This window comes from Toxorhynchites rutilus, chromosome 2 (assembly GCF_029784135.1).
Source record: "Toxorhynchites rutilus septentrionalis strain SRP chromosome 2, ASM2978413v1, whole genome shotgun sequence".
Lineage (NCBI taxonomy): Eukaryota > Metazoa > Arthropoda > Insecta > Diptera > Culicidae > Toxorhynchites > Toxorhynchites rutilus.
Genome location: NC_073745.1, coordinates 274,007,156 through 274,028,443, shown reverse-complemented (window position 1 = coordinate 274,028,443; position 21,288 = coordinate 274,007,156). Strand labels below are relative to the sequence as shown.

At 39.6% G+C, this 21,288-nt stretch overlaps 1 protein-coding gene across 10 annotated transcripts in view; it reads left to right on the top strand.

The window, feature by feature from the left end:
* LOC129770360 (myb-like protein Q) overlaps window positions 1-21,288 on the top strand; it is a 185,606-nt gene that overhangs the window by 149,216 nt on the left and 15,102 nt on the right. For 9 of the 10 annotated variants that reach the window (XM_055773144.1, XM_055773141.1, XM_055773148.1 and 6 more), the window contains 2 exons: window positions 15,951-16,179; window positions 16,377-16,633. In XM_055773144.1, coding sequence (XP_055629119.1) covers window positions 15,951-16,179; window positions 16,377-16,633 — 486 coding nt within the window. The remainder of the gene's footprint in view (window positions 1-15,950; window positions 16,180-16,376; window positions 16,634-21,288) is intronic. The other variant, XM_055773149.1, reaches the window with a different exon arrangement.

Below are 21,288 nucleotides of genomic sequence, written 5' to 3'. Positions count from 1 at the left end.
CCTCGCTTTATTCGTTTGGATATTTCTCAAAACTTCTTGCGATAATCACTAAATTTATCTCAAATATAGTCAGAATTCTACACAACTTAGAGACTATGATCAGTTCCAACTACTCAATCCGTAGCAGAAATCTACTTCAATATTCATTAGTGCACAAGCATTTTCGAATATGCCATTCGAAATCAAAGCATAGGATGTCATTTGGAATTAGAATCACCAATAAGCAGAAAATAAAATTAGGCAAGTAAGTTTGGTTTAGAAGCTCTATGTGAGATTGTGCAGAGAAGTATAAATAATATAAGGAGAATAAGATTAAGAGAAATGAAACCACAATAAAAGCTATCAATCAATCCAATTAGGGACAATACAAATCAGAGAATTTAAAGGCAGCACCAATCTATACTAGGCAAGGCTTAACGAAAGACCGATAGACAAAATTTTTAAATTCGTCTACCACTTGCCAGACACTACATCATCGCATAAAAAACGGAATGGTATGAACAGTTAAGCCATAAGCGTAACATAACAATTTGGCCAAAATAAAGCGTAACAAATTTTGGCCCCGTCTCTACACACACATACACACACTCTGCATTTTTTCGGCGAAAAAATAAGAGTGAAAGTTACTTCAATTTTCGTCTACCGGGCACCCCGAACACTCCGTTCAGGGTCCGAATCTCACCAGTCACCGCTCGCAGTCTGATTGATCAGATGGAATGATTATTTCCATCGTAAATTACACGGTAGGTAACGTGACCATTGGCCAAGGAGAGGAGGGGGGACACAGGAGAAGAAGGGTTTCGTGAAGACAATTGGCTTCATTTCGGCGCTGATTGGATTGCATCTTCTTCTGGTTACTGCGAGAGGAGGAAATCTTTTGGCGGAAGCTGAAGCCTAGTCACCGTTGTTGTTATGGACATGGGGGGCTTAAAGCCGAAAGTGAATCAAACGAAATTAGCCTTCGGAGAGATTTTGCTGGTGCTGTTGTTGTTCCCGTGCTACGCGCCCACAGTTCATTCAACCATGAAACGTCATAGTTCAATTTGAAGGAGATTGGAAATTATTTAATAACCAACAATCGACAGATGGATCGGCAAATAAATGGGATGCGCTTTAAATGAACTCGCGTCAGATGTTGGGTATGGACATCTGTAGAAAGGGTTTATGTTGAATGACTTTTTAATGTTAGTCCATGTTGTAAATTGCGTTAAGTACATGTTTATGGTAGAAAAATAGTACAACCCTTATATTTCTAAAGTTAAAGGTAAAATTAGTAGATTGATTCTAAGGATCGTGTCGTTAACTATGAGTACTCTTTTTTTCAAATATTGTAATTTTTTTTCAGTTCTGATAACATAACAACATTTCCTAACAATACAAGGAAAAAGTGATATTGAAAATAATTTAGGTTTCCGTAGTTTTAGGCAACAATCGTATCTGCTGCTTAATGCTCCTCGTTAGGTTCTGGACACTCGTGTAATTGCTGTTTTTGATTCCATTTATCCAGTCCTCTTTGTACTGATCAAGATCATGGGCTCCCTTGTCCTTCTTCCGCAGTCGATTTTTTATCAAGGACCAAAAATTATCAATGGACCTCATTTGCAGACAACTCGGAGAATTCACCCTCTTTTCCTTAAGTCGACATTTTTCTCGCGATTCCAGTCCAAAGTCGAACGCGCATGATAGAATGATGCAAAATCAGGCCAGAATACTGTCATTTTTTGTAATCCATTGATATTCTGATATCAGTCAAACTTGGGTGTTAACCGACTTGTTTGTATATTTCATTATTTTAGTTTTCAGGTCCCTCATTTTAAAATATGTTTGACAACCAAGAACGTGGGAAAAATTGACGAAGTTGTTTTTCAAAATTCTGCCTCTCTTGGCGTATTTCAAACAGATCTCGCTATAATATTATAATAAAGAAATTTCGTGCGATTTCCTTGATATTGTATTCACCTGTCACCCTGTCACTTGAACCATTCAGCATGTGAAATTCAACAGCTGAAAATAACCTGAAAAGTGGTAATTTTCGTTTCGTTTTGCTGATTTGTAATCCTGTCGTGATCGTGTAATTAGTCACGTTGTCCAAATAAAAAAAAAATAATAGAAACCCTGTATGATTTATTTCAGGTTGTACACAACTCCGAAACAGACGATTTATCTTACCCGGAAACTTAGTAGAAATATACTTAGTGCAAGATAGATTCCGCATTTGTTACAGTTTTGTAGACATTCGCCGTAATATTTGTTCATTTTCAAAAAGAATCGAGCCAATTTCCGGCGCTAATTTTTATTTCGTGAACTGGGAGTAACCAGTTGACACAGTGTGCCAAATTTGTTTTTAGACTCAAGCTGTATCTTAGCAATATCCAACTAAGAAGTTTGTTCAATCTTATCAAACGGTTACTGAATTATATGATCTGATTGTATCAAAATCCGGACACTTAAACATTTACGAGGATAAAATATTAGGCTGCCAAAAAAGTCCTGCGGTATTTTTTTTTGAATTTTCATTTGTTCATAAAATTAGTTACAATCATCTGTTTTAAGTCAAATATGCGCCGTTTTGTTCGATGACTTGTTCCCAACGAGATGCCAACTTCATAATACCCCTGTTATAGAAGCTCGCTTCCTTATTGGCAAAAAACTCGGATAGCCAATTTTCACAGGCCTCTTTTGTGGCTAACTTCTGACTACCTAGCTCGTTCACCATGGACAAAAACAGGTGGTAGTCACTTGGTGCAAGGTCCGGACTATACGGCGGATGCAAAAGAACCTCCCATCCGAGCTCCCGAAGCTTCTGGCGCGTCACCAAAGAAGTGTGTGGCCTGGCGTTGTCCTGATGGAAGACAATGCGGCCTCTGTTTATCAAAGATGGCCTCTTCTTCATGAGTGCTACCTTCAAGCGGTCCAGTTGTTGGCAGTACAAGTCCGAATTGAGCGTTTGGTCATAGGGAAGCAACTCATAATAGATTATTCCTTGACAATCCCACCAAACACACAGCAGAACCTTCCTGGCCGTTAATGAGGGCTTGGCCACCGTCTGAGCCGCTTCAGCGGGCTTCGACCACGACCGTTTGCGCTTCACGTTGTCGTAAGTGACCCACTTTTCATCGCCAGTCACCATCCGCTTCAGAAACGGGTCGATTTTGTTGCGATTCAGCAGCGATTCACATGCGTCGATACGGTCAAAGATGTTTTTTGCGTCAACGTGTGTGGCACCCATACATCGAGCTTCTTTGTGAATCTAAGCTTCTTCAAATGGTTAATAACGGTTTGATGACTTATCTCCAGCTCTTGGCCGATGCTACGGCTGCTACTATGTCTTTCTCGGCTAATTCAGCGATTTTGTCGCAATTTTCGACGACAGGCCTTCCGGAGTGTGGCGCATCTTCGACGACCTCTACACCAGAACGAAAACGTTGAAACCATCGTTGTGCGGTGGAAATGGAAACTGTATCGGATCCATAAACTGCACAAATTTTATTGGCAGCTTGAGATGCATTTTTGCCTTTGTCATAGTAGTACTGTAAAATAAAGGGTGTGTCACATCAAATTGCATCACGGAAAAAACGCTGTAGAAATTTAATTTTTAGAAATTATATCTTCAGCTTTCGCTTATAATCAGATAAGAGTGTATAGATCACGTTGACCATGCTTCACTGTCAATTTTTCGTAAATTTGGAAAAATGTCGTCGAACGAAAAAGAGCGTCGTGAATTAATCCTGTGCACTCATTTCGAGAATCCGGAGTTGTCACATCGGGACATCGGTAAGATGCTGGGAATCGTCCAATCCACGGTCAGCAGAGTACTAAAACGATACTTCGAGAACCTAACCATCGACCGGAAGGTGAAGAACGGCAAAAATGGATGCTCCGTCAGTGAAAAAGATCACAAGCGCGTAGTTAAGCAGTTTAGACGTGATCCGAGAAGTTCGGTCCGGGATGTCGCCAATAAGCTGAATTTGTCAAGTTCATTCGTCCAGCGGACTAAGCAGCGGGAGGGCCTGTGTACATACAAGGTTCAGAAGGCTCCTAACCGCGACGAAAGGCAAAACATGGTGGGGAAGACGCGAGCCCGGAAGCTGTACACCGAAAAGCTGACGAAGCCGCATTGCCTGGTAATGGACGACGAAACCTACGTCAAAGCGGACTTTCGCCAGCTGCCGGGCCTGTTGTTCTTCTCCGCAGAGGACAAATTCAGCGTTCCGGAGGAGATTCGCAAGCAGAAACTATCCAAGTTTGCCAAAAAGTACATGGTGTGGCAAGCGATCTGCTCTTGCGGAAAGCGGAGCGCCCCCTTCGTGATGACCGGCACGGTAAACGGGCAGGTTTACCTTAAGGAGTGCCTACAGAAGCGCTTACTACCACTATTGAAGCAGCACGAGGGCCCGACCAACTTCTGGCCGGATCTCGCTTCGTGCCACTATTCAAAGGACGTGTTGGAGTGGTACGAAGCCAACGGGGTCATCTTCGTGCCAAAGGAAATGAACCCGCCCAACGCGCCGAAGCTTCGCCCAATAGAGAAATATTGGGCGATTATGAAGCAGGCCCTCCGGAAGAACGGAGGCGGACTTCAAGAGAAAATGGATTTCTGTTAAAAAAAAAAACTACAACCTGACGTTGTACAGAACCTTATGGACGGGGTAAAGAGGAAGGTGCGAGCATACGGGCTTGTGCTCGAAGTATGAATAAAAAGAAAATGCCAAAAGATGTTTAATAGTTTTTATTTTACTGTCTAAAATTTTCAAAAGGATCGGTCTACTGGGCGAATTTCTACAGCGTTTTTTCCGTGATGCAATTTGATGTGACACACCCTTTATGTCGGATTTTTTCTTTATTTTGCTCCATATTTGCGACACTATAACTCACGAACGACTTAACCAAACAAAACACTGTCAAGGATTAGCGCGCAAAAATACCTTTCCAACAAGCTATAGTATGACTCGATACAATGAATACAACTAGAACTACGCGCTTACAACGACACCTCGCGGAAATACCGCAGGACTTTTTTGACAGCCTAATATACTAAATTGAAAAAAATAATTCTTGAAGTTTGTGGTTTCTGTAACGCCAATAATCAAAATTACACCAATGGCGTTTGTGAAGAAATACATTTTTACAGCTTTGTCGTTAATGGGTTAAAGCTTATTATTTCATTTCTATTCAATTATAGAGCTCTATTCCAAAAGACGCGACTAAAAGACGAGGGCTCGTCTCGTTTGTTTTTATATTCCAGAAGTCGAGCTCGACTAAAAAAAAACAGACGATTAGCTAGTCTGACTCGACCGTTCGGCCGCTGTCGCTGATGAATCATTCGAGCCGTCGTCTAGTTTGTTTAATGTGCTTCCTCACCTTATAGATTTAAATCATCGGTATCTCTTTGTTTCACTTTTATCTTTAGTTTTTTTTTTACGGTTAAACTAGAAACGCTCGAAATATGTCTTCACAATCAGATCGAACAAAATTTATAACTTAGTTTTTGAGCAATTTTTAGATGAAATGATGTTGTTTTACTAATTTACATTTGAAATTAATGCGTTTCATTCATCGTACCTAGATGCTTCAAAGTTTATCACTATTAATGTGAAATAAACTACATAACTTTATTGTATAACTGTTAAGGAAAATAAATACAGATGGACTTTAGAGTTTTCGTTATAAATGGATAATTAAGTGAATAATTATTAGCCCAAATAATTCAACAATAATGAAACTTCCGTGTGATGAAACTGTATACTGGAAGAACTTATGATTTCAGGATTTGGCGCTGGCAGAAGTGTCTCGAAGGATTAATTTAAGATATGTTTGTTGTTTTTCGAATGGCTCGTCTCGTCATATAGATTAGAGCCCATAACCTTAAATCAAACACCAAACAAAATGAAAAATTTATTTTATGATTCATTTATAGTCGATTATAACCATGTGTGACTACCGTTTTCGCACACAACTAGCCGCGTGTCCAAGTTGTTACCAACACTTTTGGAAAGTTCCAGATGTCTTTTCATAAAGTTATTGATCCATTCTGCTAAGATGATGGGTTTTGGTGGTATCTGGGACTTTTCGACGACTTTTCCTAATAATTTATTCTACTTTGTTGAAAAGTATATTGCTGCATCTTTCTTATGAATAAGTAACGTTCCTTAATCCGATCTTCCAGTGTAATCTTTAGTATACCGCAGAGTTGTGCGGTCTCCTGGATTGAAAATCCTTCATTCTTTCTACACCCAAACTAGCGTTGGCAGAAAACATTTCATCTCTGGCAGAAAAGATGCCATTTTGTATTCATCTGGTTGAAATGCGCAAATAACGAGCTGTTTTAAAAGCTTAAAAAAGGTTTGTATGTATGCGAGCAGACATCTCTTTCTGTTTTCTTTTCTCATTTCATTTGGGATTGTGCAAAAAAAATCATACGACGTCAATGGGGATCGAACCAAGGCCAGCTGGAATGCAAAGCTATTTCACACGTCCACGCTATCCATATAGCTGCCAGTGCTGATAAACGGAAGCGTGATAATATTACACCTCATCATGAAATGAAGTTGGAAAGTGTTTTCCAAAAGGATAAAGAAGAACATGGACGAGAATATATCTTTCTCTGTCTGGGACGCGTATTTGGCAAACTATACGAAAAGCTTTCATATGCTTTCATTTAAATGTGTGTCCTGTTTCGCTCGCTCATATTGGCACTAGCATATATATTATACAAATGATATACATGTATTGGGGTGTAGAACATTCTCTGTTATTTTTTAGCTCATTTAATGTAATACATCGGGATACCATAACATGAACTAAAAATTAACTTTGGGTGTAGGGCTTGTAACATACTCTTATGTAACTCCAGCAATATAAAAAATCACCGTGAACTTTTAATCCGTACGGATTTAGAATCTCTTGAAAGCGTTTTTTTCGGACATCTCACATTTTTTTGTTTTATTTGTTTTGATTTTTCACATTTTTGTCAACAGGTAACTATGTCTGGGACTATACTAAATTGTCTCAATAGTAGGGGAAAAGGGGGGAATTCGGACCACCTAAGCAAATCGCTTAATATTTCCAAACCAATATGGTCTAAATAAAAAATGTCACATTGTATACTGAGCTACACTTGTTTTCTCTCAATCAATAATGTTTAATCATTACATCAAGCTTTAAACTGCCAAATATATCATAAAATAAAAGAGATGATTTTTTACAATAAAATTTGATGCGGCGTGATTTGGTCCAGTGTGTGTTTCATCGAAAAAAACATACTTATGTTTATGTAAACTATTTTGAAATAAAGTTACAATCAGTAACAGCGTTCTGGGATCGATACCAGGTGTCTTGGCCAGATTCCAGACCAGAAAAATTGGATTGAGACCATCTCGAATTCTGCATGGATCTTTTCACTGTTGTTCGAACATTTTCAAACAGTTTCGATGCTTGGTCAAAGAAAATCCGTTCTTGATGGCCTGCGTTGCTCTTTCAAGCTCCTCCTTCTTCCAACGTTGTCTGCCCATCCTCTTTTTGTAATTCAGCGGCATCTGGAATCAATTAGACCTAAGAAAAGCCTTAAATCTGTAGGACCAATTAACCCCACAAAAACGTGTCCATGTCACCCCACACAACATCCAAAAATTAAAATGCAATTAATTTAATTTATTGTTATCAAACTTACAGTTTCGCTGCATCAAATTGTTCCTCTTCTGTAGACTAACAGAACTTTACTGCACAATACACGAAAAGTTTGTTTAATCAGCGGGAAAAACCTTAAAACCACGACCGGAAAACTCACATTTTTTGACAATCAAAGTGCTTGCTGTGCTACCGTTTCCTTCCACCTGTCGAATTTTACCAAAGTTTTTTCACGTTAGTTACATACGGTTCAACAATAAAAGGAGATGACATTATAAAAAATCCAAGTTGAGCCATACTTTTTGAGATAATGGGGTGGTCCAAATCACCCCGTATGTCCAACTCATCCCGTGTTATCCTATCTATCAGTCGCATCTATTGAACATGCCAATGATGTTTTGGTTTTGTGATAATTTAGAATATACAGGTCGGACTCGATTATATATAATCGCAATTTCACTTTCATCGTTAATTTTGGAATCCAATACATAATCGAATCACAAAAAAGCTATTTTTCTATCAATGTTTGACATTCATATAATAATGAAAAAAATTGTTTTCTTTAGGTTCGATGATGTATATGATTTAAAAACAATTGTTGAAAAAAAATGGTCCTCTATATAATCGAGTCCGACCTGTAATGGTAAAGTGTCCGGGTTCAAAAGCCGTCCGAATTATAAAGGCGGTATCGCAAAATTTTGTATATAACAATTCGGAAAGTTGTGTTCTTCAAAACGATAATGCGCTGAGTCACAAGACACTGGTTGTGTGTCAATTTTGGCTCAAAATTGGATTTGTGTTCCAAATCATCCATTTTTTTTTCTTAAAATTAGGGTATATTTTAAGGAAATTTTTTTACTTCAATAGGGTCATTCTAACGGCTATAACCGAAGCTTTCAACGATTCGAAATGAGTTAGAGTATACAAATGAATTGCTTGTATATCAATGTCGAATGTCGAATGGAGCTGCAGGAACCTACTTCTAATTACAAAATCAATATTAAAGCAACTTATTTAAACGTTCATGTTCACTACCAGTCCGAAACTTACTTCAACTAAGTCAAAGTATAGGGTTGGGAAAAAAGAAATGTCGTATTTCTGATCGAAATTTGACGTTTTATTTAACATACTTAAAATTATCCAATTTAAGTCAAATGTGCGCCTTTTTGTTCGCAAGCTTGTTGCCATTTAGAAGGCAACTTCATTATCCCCTCCCCCCCTTATAAAACCCCCCTCCTTATTTGCAAAAAAAAACTCAGACAGCCAGGTTTCGCAAGCCTCTTTTGAGGCCAACTTAGTATCACCGAGAGCTTATTGCATGGACCGGAAGAAATGATAATCACTTGGAGCCAGGTCCGGACTATACGGGGGGTGCAAAAGGACATCCCATCCGAGTTCCCGTAGTTTCTGGCGGGTCATCAAAGATGTGTGAGGCCGAGCGTTGTTCTGGTGGAAAACAACACAATTCCTATTGATCATTTCTGGCCGCTTCTGGTCAATCGCCTGCTTCAAAAGGTCAAGCTGCTCACAGTAGAGAACCGAGTTGAGGGTCTGGCCATAGTTGAGCAGCTCATAGTGGACGATTCCCTTCCAATCCCACCAAACACACAGCAAAACCTTCCTGGCCGTCAATCCGGGCTTGGCGATGGTTTAGGCCGTCTCACCGCGCTTCGACCACGACTTTTTTCGCTCTAGGTTATCGTACGTGATCCACTTTTCATCACCAGTCACCATCTTCTTCAAAAATGGGTCGAGTTCTTTCCGTTTCAGCAGTGCATCGCAGGCGTTGTTTCGGTCTAAAAGATTTTTTGCGTCAACTCGTGTGGCACCCATACATCCAGCTTTTTTTGGAATCCAATCTTCAGCAAATGGTTCCGTTATATTTTAGAAATTACGGTGATATATAGTGATATGCTCCCCTTCAATATACTCCCCCTTGGCTCCTCACACACCTTTCCATACGTTTTTTCCATTGTTCGAAGCTGTGCTGAAACTCTTCTTTTGTGATGGCGTTCAAAAGCCGCGTCGCTTTTTCCTCCGCCTCTTCTAGCTTCAAGCTACCGAACGCACCATTCGTTTTCCCCCCACCCCTCTAGGAGACCCATCAGGCGCGCAGTATCGTTATTTAATAGATATACCTCGTACCCTTAATTCTAATGCCATCATAAAACTGCGTATTCCATGATCTTGAAAAATTCAATTTGGCCGCCGCTAAGAAATGGCTGAATGGCTTTGCTTGGAGAATACACTACATTTTGAGCAACATAAATTCGAAAAGGTCGCCACCACAAAAGGGTCGACTATGTTTTTTTTGCAATCCCCTCAATATTGGTATCAAATGAAATGATATGACTAATATAATACAGTACATCGTCAGAATATTCCGAAGAAAGTTAGGTAAGAAATAAAAATTTAGAAAAAAGTTGAATGGTTTTGTTGTAGACAAGTATACTAATAATACAGATAATTTACTAAAAACTAGAAAATAAAATAAGTAACAAAACTTTTTAAGTTAAACGGTTTAATGTACTAAAAGCAAGAAAATAATTAGACAAGTAGCAGTTAATAGTTATCACATCCGTTTCTTCATTAATCTAGGGCAATGATGAGACTAAAATAAAATCGTGGGGTATATGATGAAACAACTAACTGTGGATAATAGAAATCTAACGTTTATTCCTTACCTAATTTTCTTCGGAATATTTTCATGATGTACTGTATACTATTAGTCAAATCATTTCACTTGATAGCAATATTGAGGGGATTGTGAAAAATACATAGTCGACCATTTTGTGGCGGCGACTTTTTCGAATTTATGTGTATTCTCCAAGTCAAGCCATTCATCCATTTTTAAGCGGCTGCCAAATTGAATTTTTCAAGATCATGGAATACACAGTTTTATAATGGCAGTAGAATTAAAGGTATGTTCCAAATTTCAAATCAATCAGTGATAAGGAACAAGGTTAAATTTAAATTAACGTGGGACAATCCTATAGACAGTCAAACATACATACAAACAGGGCAAGCTGAATGAAACTATTTAAAGTAATTAGTTATTTGGGGACTGCAGCCATCTTGCACTTGCACTTTCATTTGATATCCGTATTGATATGGTTTTGAAAAAAGTTGTGGTGGCGGCCATTTTGATTTAGCATTTTTAATAAATAACTGTGTTCTACTAGTCAATCCATTTCATTTGATATACATATTGATGGGGTTCTGAGAAAATTCAATGGAATACACAGTTTTATAATGACACCAGAGATAAAGATGTGTTCCAAATTTCAGATCAAAGGTCAACAAGAAGAGGGTTAAATTTATATTAATATTGTACAGCGCCACAGGCAAAGTTACAAAATCTCAAACATGCAAGCGGGTCCAAGCTAGATAAAACCGATTAATGAATAAGTGCAAATCATAATTATATTACGTTTACCGAGAGAAAATTGTTTTTTTATGATTCGGTTATCCGGAGCATTCGATTATCTGGAGTGAAACAAAATTAATACTCCGGATAATCGAGTCGACCAATATTCGAAAAACTCTGAAGGAAAATAAGAAAACTAAAAATGTTGAACTCCCAAATGTTCTACAATTACATCGTCATAAGCGTTTTTAGTCCATTTGATGTTTGCGTTTGCTAATGAAATTGATCTGTGTTCGAAAGTGGGAAAGGATTTTCAGGTGGAAAAACCTTATGTCTTCTAACTATATAAATAAAAATGAATCGCCAAATGTGTTGGTATGTTATGGAGAATACTATTTGCAAGTATACTGGATTCTTTTTTTTTGCGATTTTTTTGCATGGTTTTTTTACGCTATTCACTCAAAATGACGCGATTTTTTATGCGATTTGCTTGAAATTACGCGATTTTTTTTACACGATTTGCTCGAAATTACACGATTTTCGACTAGGTCTGAAAATTTTCAGCGTGCCCACGCAAAAATGCCAGCGCACGCACAAACGCACATAAAACGCACACAAAACGCAAACAAGCACGCGCATGCACATACACAAACGCGTGCACTCAACGCAAACACACAAATAGGCCCACAGGTACGCACAAACGCACACAAGCGCACAAGCGCACAAACGCGCACGCACCTGCACACACGCGTACAAACGTGCACACGCAAAGACGCACGCGCACACATGCAGGCACGGAAAGAAACGCGCACCCGCACGTGAATACACAAATACGCGCACACACTCCCACACATTCCCGCGCACACCTGCACGCAAGCAAGAAAAAACACACGCAAACACGCACACAAACACTCATAAAAAGGCGCGAACATACAAACAAGCACAAACACAAACATCGGGCGGCCGGATACTCGGTTATCCGGAATTGAAGTTGACCGGATATTCGGTATCCAGTATCCGACCTAACCACTATCCTTTTAATCACTAATTTTAATCTATTATATTAGTAAGCGCCGGTAAATGATTACTCCTGCAGGCATACTTTCACTGCACCGTTTTCATTAGTTTCAGTGAAGAAGTTTCGAATGCAGCAAGGAAACATTCATTTCTATAAAAACTGCCCGGATACATGACGAGATATTTTTCTTACTGAGCGAGAAGAGAGATTTGGTATATTTTTAGCCTGCATGGTTCTGCGGCAGAATGAGAAGCGATAGACACATAATTGAGTAACGATGTGCCAATTGAAGTGAAATTGTCAGGCCCTGCTTGATAATTAATCAAGCAAATAAAACCAAATTTGGCATGTGGAGGTTACAGGGTACAATAAATGTTTTTACGGTAGTGAGACACTCCACCCCCCTCTCCAAAGGGGGGGGGGGGGAATTTCTGCCATACAAATGAAATACAAATTTCTGCATTACTCAAGAATTATTCAAGCGAATAAAACCAAATTTGCCATGTAACGTAACGGAGAAACATGTTATTTGCAAGTGGTTGAAAAATCTTGAACGAGAATTGTGTCTGAAAATAATCTGATATTATAATGTCGAGTTTTGGTAGTACTAGGAATTTTATAGTAAAAGGTAATTTTAAGGGTAGATTAGAAGATCAATCAATGAATAATTCTGCGGTTGGTCCCATGAACAGCGCTTAGTGAGAAAACGTGGATGTGATAAATAAATTTAGGGCTCTTCTGAGTGCTGTTGATGTTTGAAATGTTGTTGTTGATGTTGTAAATTCAGATCTTCCTGGCTTCTCGATATAGCAAGTCAAACGTTGATCAAATTATGCAACACAAAACGTGGCGTGATTGTTCGGTCTTAATTTAATGAACTGATGTTTCGCAGATTGCACTTCCCTAGAACTCAATGCAGAATTCGGCTGATTTCTTCTATGTTCAAATTGTGTTTTTCGTGGCATAAATGGCGATGAATGTATCGCAAATTTTTAACAACCAACTTTTTCATAGTATGCCTATAGATATCAATACTATGCGAACAATCCATCCTGAAATGGATAGAATCGCCCGAAAATATGTTTGACAAGCTATTCGTGAAAGTGGAACCGAAAGTATCGAAAATATGATGTGAAAATACGAGGTGTGATAATTTAATTCCAGTAGTTGCTCAATAAAACACAACAAATTTAGCAACTGCATTTTTGACGTAGGACTACGTCTAACCTTTCAATATAGGGGCTCATTTCAATATTTCAATGTAAAAAGTGTTCAGATTTTGAACGTTAATACCTCTTCAATTATTTGATGGATTTTGATTCCAAATACACGAATTGATAGGAAATATCCTCAGCAATTTTGTATATGCTCTACATAACGATTTTTCAGTTAATGTAAAGCTCAAATTGATGAAAATTGGAAGAAAGAAATCCCTAGTTTCCCATACATTTTGTCTGCGCTAACGCAACAAACAGCTACTCATTACAAGCAACCACAGGAACGGGTGAACGTAGGGACAAGGTGAAGACGAGTGGGGAACGCAAAAGAGATTATGAATAAATATAGGCGGTCGCTACAACGTTAACTATATGGCTATATAAAGTGAGCGATGGTGGTGCTTGGCCACATTCTATCATCGGACGCCAAGCAGGAAAGACACCGAGGAGAGATTGTGAATGAAGAAACGTTTGTGCGTTTGGTGGATGGTTTTGCATAACGCCGATTTCGGTCGCGCGCTCTATTGTGCTTGGCTTCATTCTATCGCCGGACGCTGTCTTGAGATTGGTTTTCGGCATAACAGATATCGATGCATTTGCGTGCGATGTATGCGGTGCAATACCGAAAAAGGAAGAGACAGGAATTTCTAGAGAATGTGGAGCAGGAGAGCCTAATCGCTTATCGAAGTGTATTGAAAGCGGTGGAAGTATCGCGCCGGATGAAGAAGATGCTATCGCCCTCGATTTTATTGAATGCTAGAGTTTTTAAACGGTTTTATTAAGCTGTAACATGTTTGTATATTCGTATGTAACATGTTTGTCTGTATCGCTGTATCACATTAATAGAAATTTGATCCCCTTCCTGTTGACCGATTGATCCTCAATTTGGAACACATTTTTATCTCTGCCGTCATTACAAAACTGCGTTTTTCTTGATCTTGAAAATCCAAGATGGCGTCCGCTACAAAATTGCGGAGTACGAGGGTCACTATTTATATTTCGGGAATAGGAACAAAAACAAATAGTTAAGCTGCGAATATATTTTTATTGTTTTTCAAAGCACTCGCCACGATGATCGATACACTTTTGCATGCGCTTAAACCAATTTTCAAAGCATTTATTCCAATCGACACGAGCCTTTTTTTTTGAGCGATTATCAAATTATGTGGGATCCAACGTGAACATAATTTTCGCACAACTAAGTGTTCATGTAAAATCGCATATATGCTGGTGGAACTAATGCTTAGGGATGCCTCAATCTCACAATAGGTTACATGACGATCTTGCTTAATCATTTCGTGCACAGCATCGATGTTTTCTGGCACTACAGTCGATTTTGGACGACATTCACGAAACTCGTCGGACAGCGAACTACGACCACGATTGAATTCACTATACCAGCGATACACAGTGGTTTTTGATGGAGCTTCATCGCCAAAAGTCAAATTAAGTTGGTTGACGCACTCTTGTTGTGATAATCCACGTCGAAAGTCGTAAAAAATCATCGCACGAAAATGTTCACGATTCAGTTCCATTTTTTTGCCGAGACCAAACTTTCAACTAAATATTAAATAAACAAATAGCGTCCGTATGACAAAATGTTCTGAGTACGTATATAGTTAAAAATGTCAAACTTTACGATGGAACCGTCAGATGGACTCACATGACATCAGTGTTGCCAATTCCCGAAATATAAATAGTGACCCTCGTACATATTTTCTCAAAACCCCATCAATATGAAAGGGATTGACCAGTAAAACACAGTTATTTATAAAAAATGCAAATCCAAAATGGTCGCCACCACAAAACGGCGACATACATATTTTTTCGCAACCCCATTAGAATGGATATCAAATGAGGGGGCTTGACCAGCAGAACACAGCTATTTATGGAAAATTCAAATCCAAGATGGCCATAGTAACGAAATGGTCAACTATTTTTTTAAACTTTTAAATTTAATACAACTTGACCTGTTTGTATGTCTGTAGGGTTGTTCAATTTTTCACTATCCCTTTTGACTAATCGATCTGAAATCAGGCACACCTTTATCTATGCTGTCATCATAATACTGCGTATTCCATTATCTTGAAAAAAACAATTTGGCCGCCGCTATAAAATTACCTTGGTATGGTCCTACGTCTCTCTGGTTATGTCCCCGACATTACCCACCCGTCTTTTTTGTGGGCCTTTACAATACTTCTCCTCTAACTTAAAACATCGATTCCAAAGATTTTGGAAGAAGTTGATATTGAACTACTGATAATGCAACTCGATTCCTGGGATAAAACTACCACACCTCATATGGTCTACTGTCAAGCTGATCGAGGTAGTCATCCGAATAAAATAATATCCTCTAAAATTATATGATATTTTCATACATATACGGTGTAAATTCTTATCAGGAATTTGCGTAGAGAACGGTTAAATGAGCGTGATAAGAGATCTTAACGGTATCAGAACTTAGTACTGTAATCCGCTTGAAGAAGACGACCACAAAAGGTTATTGAGCGATTCCCGACTATGCACTCAAAATATGGACGAAGACCGCCCAAATTTAAGGTAAATTATTTTTACGGAATACCTTTTCCAGGATTAATTGAAAAATCAATTTCATAGGAAGTATAAAGAATGTCTTTCGACGACATCTACCAAATAAAACTACAGTTTTTAAACGAAATTATGTATTTTTGAAAATGATACATAACACTCTATCTCCTTGCAGTACGCTGACCTCGATGAATTCCTGTCAGAGAACGGCATCCCCGTGGACGGTTTGCCGAGCAGTCACCTGGGCCACTCCACCAGTCTCACCGGCCGCTCCGACAGCTTGGGACATTGCGCGGGCCTCTCGCTCGGTCTCAGCCAGGTGACGACGAAACGGGAACGCTCACCATCACCCTCAGACTGCATGAGTCCAGACACGATAAATCCACCGTCGCCGGCCGACTCGAGTAAGTACACAGCTTCCGGTTCAAGTCTCCGCGGCAGAGCTCTTGCCACTCCCCCTACTCTATCCTTTCCCGAGATGCAAAAAAAAATGAAGAAAGCGACGTTTTGAACGAAAAAAAAACAAAAACAGTTTTGTGTTTGTTCGGACCATTTTGATTTCCCTTCTTAAGAGCACCTCCCTCATAGTTGTAAATGTTAGTTTTCGATGTTGCAGCGTTCTCAATGTCCTCGACGACGCGCGATTTCGATCCGCGGACACGGGCTTTCTCCGACGAAGAACTGAAGCCCCAGCCGATGATTAAAAAGTCCCGCAAACAGTTCGTGCCGGATGAAATGAAAGACGACAAGTACTGGGCCCGACGCCGGAAGAACAACATGGCGGCGAAACGATCCCGCGACGCCCGACGCATGAAGGAAAATCAAATCGCGCTCCGAGCTGGTTACCTGGAAAAAGAGGTTAGTTTACAATATAATGCTACGTTCAAACGTTCTCGACAAATATAATTCGAGACGAAGATATTTATTTCCTAGTTAGTTCCGTCAATATAAGGCTTTTAGCAGAGGCATAGAAGGAATACATAAATAATGTTCTTACTAACATCAGCTAATATTCAAAACCACAACTAATGAAACTTATAATAAGAGTGCAAGTTTGTAATTGTACCGTTCCATTCAACGCTTTTTGAAGTGCAACATAAACTTTTCTGTTCGTTCTTTCCTTGTTTGTGTTAGAGAGGCTTTAAACTTTGCAGTTCATTCGCCTCTATATTCTCTTCGAAAAAATCATGCTTGACTTCAAATTGGTTTCACATTTACCACAAGTGCGCTAGATTTGTTCGTACTCAAAATAACTCAGATAATAAATAAGAATCGTGATGTTCTGTTCAGAATTTGTTATAAATTTGTGACACGTTTCCATTTTGTTTTTTTTTTTGCTAAATTTAAGAAAAAAGAACAGAACATGCATTATTGGTTTTTTTACCGCGGTTTTGTTGAGAGTGCGTTCTCTAGCTAATTTTTTGAAATTTCACTTAACGCTTCGGATGAAGTTATTTAAATGGCCATAATATCGTCAAAAATGACGTTCAAATTTCACGTAATTACAAATCAATCGAATTCCGGGATAATTTAGGATACAGACGCGATTTCAAGATTCTACGGAGTTAACGCACGATCAGTGAGTTGTGATTTGGTGCATTATCTTGTTGAAGAGTTCAAATTTCTGGATTATGATATTCAGATCGAAATAGGCGGAATCAACTTTTAAAATGCTTCAAAACTTTAAGATAAAATTCTCCAATAACAGTTTGGTCAGATGGAATCAAGTTTGATTAAGTAAGAGTTCCGGAACATATTTGACACAAAGCGGTCAAATTGCTCAGAATGTATAATTCAAACAGAATTAGAGATGAGTTTACCTTCAAGCTTAAAGCCATTATAGAATAAACGAAGAAAGAAAAATATGATTTGAACAATTATTCAAAAATAAACTAACGGACTTATTTGCAACGAACAAAATCCCGTTGTAATTGACTAATTATAACAATAGCGACCCACGGTAATTAGATAATCTATCAACACATCTAGAAAGTAGTTACGAGCATCATTTCCATACAAAGGCGGTAGCACTTAATTGTGATTGTTATGAGTCGACTAATTTTCATAAATTACCGATGTTCTTTCTCCAGCAATTCACAATCGTGATGCCTTTTTCTCTAATCCTTCCTTATTCAAGCAAATGAAACCAAATTAGGCATATTGAGGTTCTAGGGTGCAATAAATGTTCCTATGGTGGTTAGATTCTCCACCCCCTCTCTAAGGGGGGGCTGCCATACAAACGAAACACAAACGAAACGAAACACGGAACCAAATTAAACATATTGAGGTTTTAGGGTGCAATAAATGTTTCTATGGTAGTTACACTCTCCACCCCCCTCTCTAAGGGGGGGCTGCCATACAAATGAAACACAAATTTCTGCATAACTCGAAAACTAATCAAGTAAATGGAACCAAATTAAGCATATGAAGGTTTTAGGGTGTGCACCCGTGGCCGAGTGGTTAGCGTCTCACATTATCATGTAGGGTGTTCGGGTTCGATTCCCGTTCTGGCCGGGGGATTTTTTCGCCAAAGAAATTTCCTTCGACTTGCACTGTGATCACGCGTATTCTAGAGCTTGCCCCTCGGAATACATTCAAGGCGTGTTATTTGGCTTAGAAAATCTCAACTAAGTATTAATAAATGACGCTAGTTAATGCATTCGTTGAGACGGCAAAAGTTCCACAGGGAACGTTAACGCCATTCAAGAAGAAGAAGGTTTTAGGGTGCAATAAATGTTTCTATGGTGGTTAGACTCTCCACCCCCCTCTCTAAGGGGGGTCTGCCATACAAATGATACACAAATTTCTGCATTACTCGAGAAGTAATCAAGCACAATTTGGGATGTGAGGGTTTTTGGGTATAAGAAATGTTTCTATAATGGTATGACACCCCTCCATCCTCTAGAATGGAGAGGGGGTCCCATAAAAATATTACACATATTTCAACCAAAAATATTCCAGCAAAATATGACAATCGAATTTTTTCGGAAAACTCTGAAGGAAAAAGGTAGAATTCGGAAAATTGAATTCCCATAGGTTCTACAATTTCATAGTGACAAGTGCTGTTAGTCCATTTGATGTTTGCGCTAGCGAAATTGATCTTTGTTCGAAACTGGAAATGGATTTTAATGTGATGAAACGCACTCCTATATCTTCTTCTATCTATACAAAAAAAGAATCGCCAGATGTGTTGATAAGAGCAGAACTCGAGGAAGGAATTGTCCGATTTAGGGCTGTCTTTATTCTATCCTATTTTCTGTATAAAACATTTATTCCATGTAACGGAGAAACATGTTATTTACAAGTGGTTGAAAAATCTTGAACGAGAATTGTGTCTGAAAATAATCTGATATTATAATGATGAGTTTTGTTAGAAATAATAAGATTTTTTTAGTAGTAAAGTAAATTCAACGGAGACGAATAGAAGATCAATCAATGAACAGTTCTGCGATTGGACCCATGTACTTGCTCATAGTAAGAAAATGTGAATGTTTGAAGGTATTGATAACAAAAAACTAATTTTTGGCGGGACGAAGTTTGCCGAGTCAGCTAGTATATTATAAATTGAAAACAAAATAAAATGTTTCGCTTCAAAATAATTCAAAGTTCTAAGAAGAACTGAATTTGATTGGCTGAAAACGAAATCTCTCGTGCTCTGTGCTCTGTGCTCTGAAACGGTTTTGGATGGCTTAGATTGTTTTTTCATTAGTACAGTTGTGCCGGCAGTAGCTTGCTTATTGCTGCTCACCTTTTTCACAGTAGTAACTTTGAGTTTTTTCGGCAACGGTAGCTGTTTTCTTCCCCTCACTAGTAGCGGCAGATTATTTGACAGCAGCGATGACATTTTTTACTTCCTGGGCCTCTTGCCTGTCTTCTTCCTCGACGCTCGAGGCCCGCCGGCAAACGATACTGACTCGATGACCACCAAACGAATAGAGTTTCCTCAAACGGAAACCTGTTTCTATGCTAGTGCTTCCTTGGTCGCCTTCTCAGCGATACCACCCTTCTTCCCGATTCTTCCCTTTTGGCCCTAGGGGCAATCTTAAACGAACCCGACGCTCCAATGCCGTTTGATTGTACAAACAGTTTTTTGGTGACACCTTTCATCAGCGCTTTCTTCATGAATGAAATTAGCTTCGCCACAGCAGCGATAACATGCTCCAATCGCTGTACAATTATTTATTTATTTATTTATTTATTTACTATGACTCTACATCCCATTGAGATAAGATCTGATTCACTACTCTTCACCAATAAACCCGGTCCATGGCTGCAGTTCTCCAACTCCCGGCTGCACCGATTCTTGCCAAGTCCTGCTCCACTTGGTCCAACCACCTCGCTCGCTGGGCTCCTCTCCTTCTTGTTCCTACCGGATTAGATGCGAACACCATCTTTGCTGGGCTGCTGTCAGGCAATCTTGCAACATGCCCTGCCCATCGCACTCGTCCAGCCTTGGCGACTTTCTGAATGCTGGGTTCGCCGTAGAGTTGCGCCAGTTCGTGGTTCATTCTCCTTCTCCATACTCCGCTTTCCTGTACACCACCGTATATTGTTCTGAGCACTCGGCGTTCGAAAACTCCAAGCGCTTGTGAGTCCTCTTCAAGCATCGTCCATGCTTCGTGCCCATAGAGAACAACCGGTCGAATTAGGGATTTGTACATGGTACACTTCGTACGGGGTCGGAGTTTGTTGGACCTCAAGGATTTGCGGAGCCCATAGTAGGCACGACTTCCATTGACAATGCGTCTTCGAATTTCACGGCTGTTGTTGTTGTCAGTTGTTATCAACGAGCCAAGGTAGACAAATTCCTCCACCACCTCGAGCTCGTCGCCGTCGATCACAACACTACTACCAAGAAGAACTCTGTGGCGATCAGTCCCTTCAGCTAGCATGTATTTAGTCTTAGACGCATTGATCCCAAGCCCAATCAGCCCTGCTTCGTGTTTCAGTCGGGTATACAAGTCGGCTACCGTCGCATGTGTTCTTCCGATTATGTTCACGTCGTCGGCGAAGCAGATAAACTGACTAGACTTGTTGAAAATCGTGCCCCGCATGTTGAAGCCCGCTCTCCGCATAACACCTTCCAGCGCCACGTTGAAGAGCAGACAGGAGAGTCCATCGCCTTGTCGAAGTCCCCTGTGAGTCTCAAATGATTTCGACAGCTCACCTGAGATCCGCACACTGCACCGCACACCGTTCATCGTTGCCTGAATCAGTCTTGTCAGCTTTCGGGGAAAGCCGTGTTCTCCATAGCTGTCGTCCATATCCTCCATAGCTGTCGTCGGTCGATTGTATCATATGCGGCCTTGAAGTCGACGGAGATGTGGTGTGTAGGGACCTGATACTCGCGGCACTTCTGGAGGATCTGCCGCAATGTAAAAATCTGGTCCGTCGTCGAGCAACCGGGCATGAATCCGGCCTGATAACTTCCCACAAATGTACTTACTTTTGGCGATAGACGGCGGAAGAGGATCTGAGACAAAATTTTGTAGGCACCATTCAGGATTGTGATG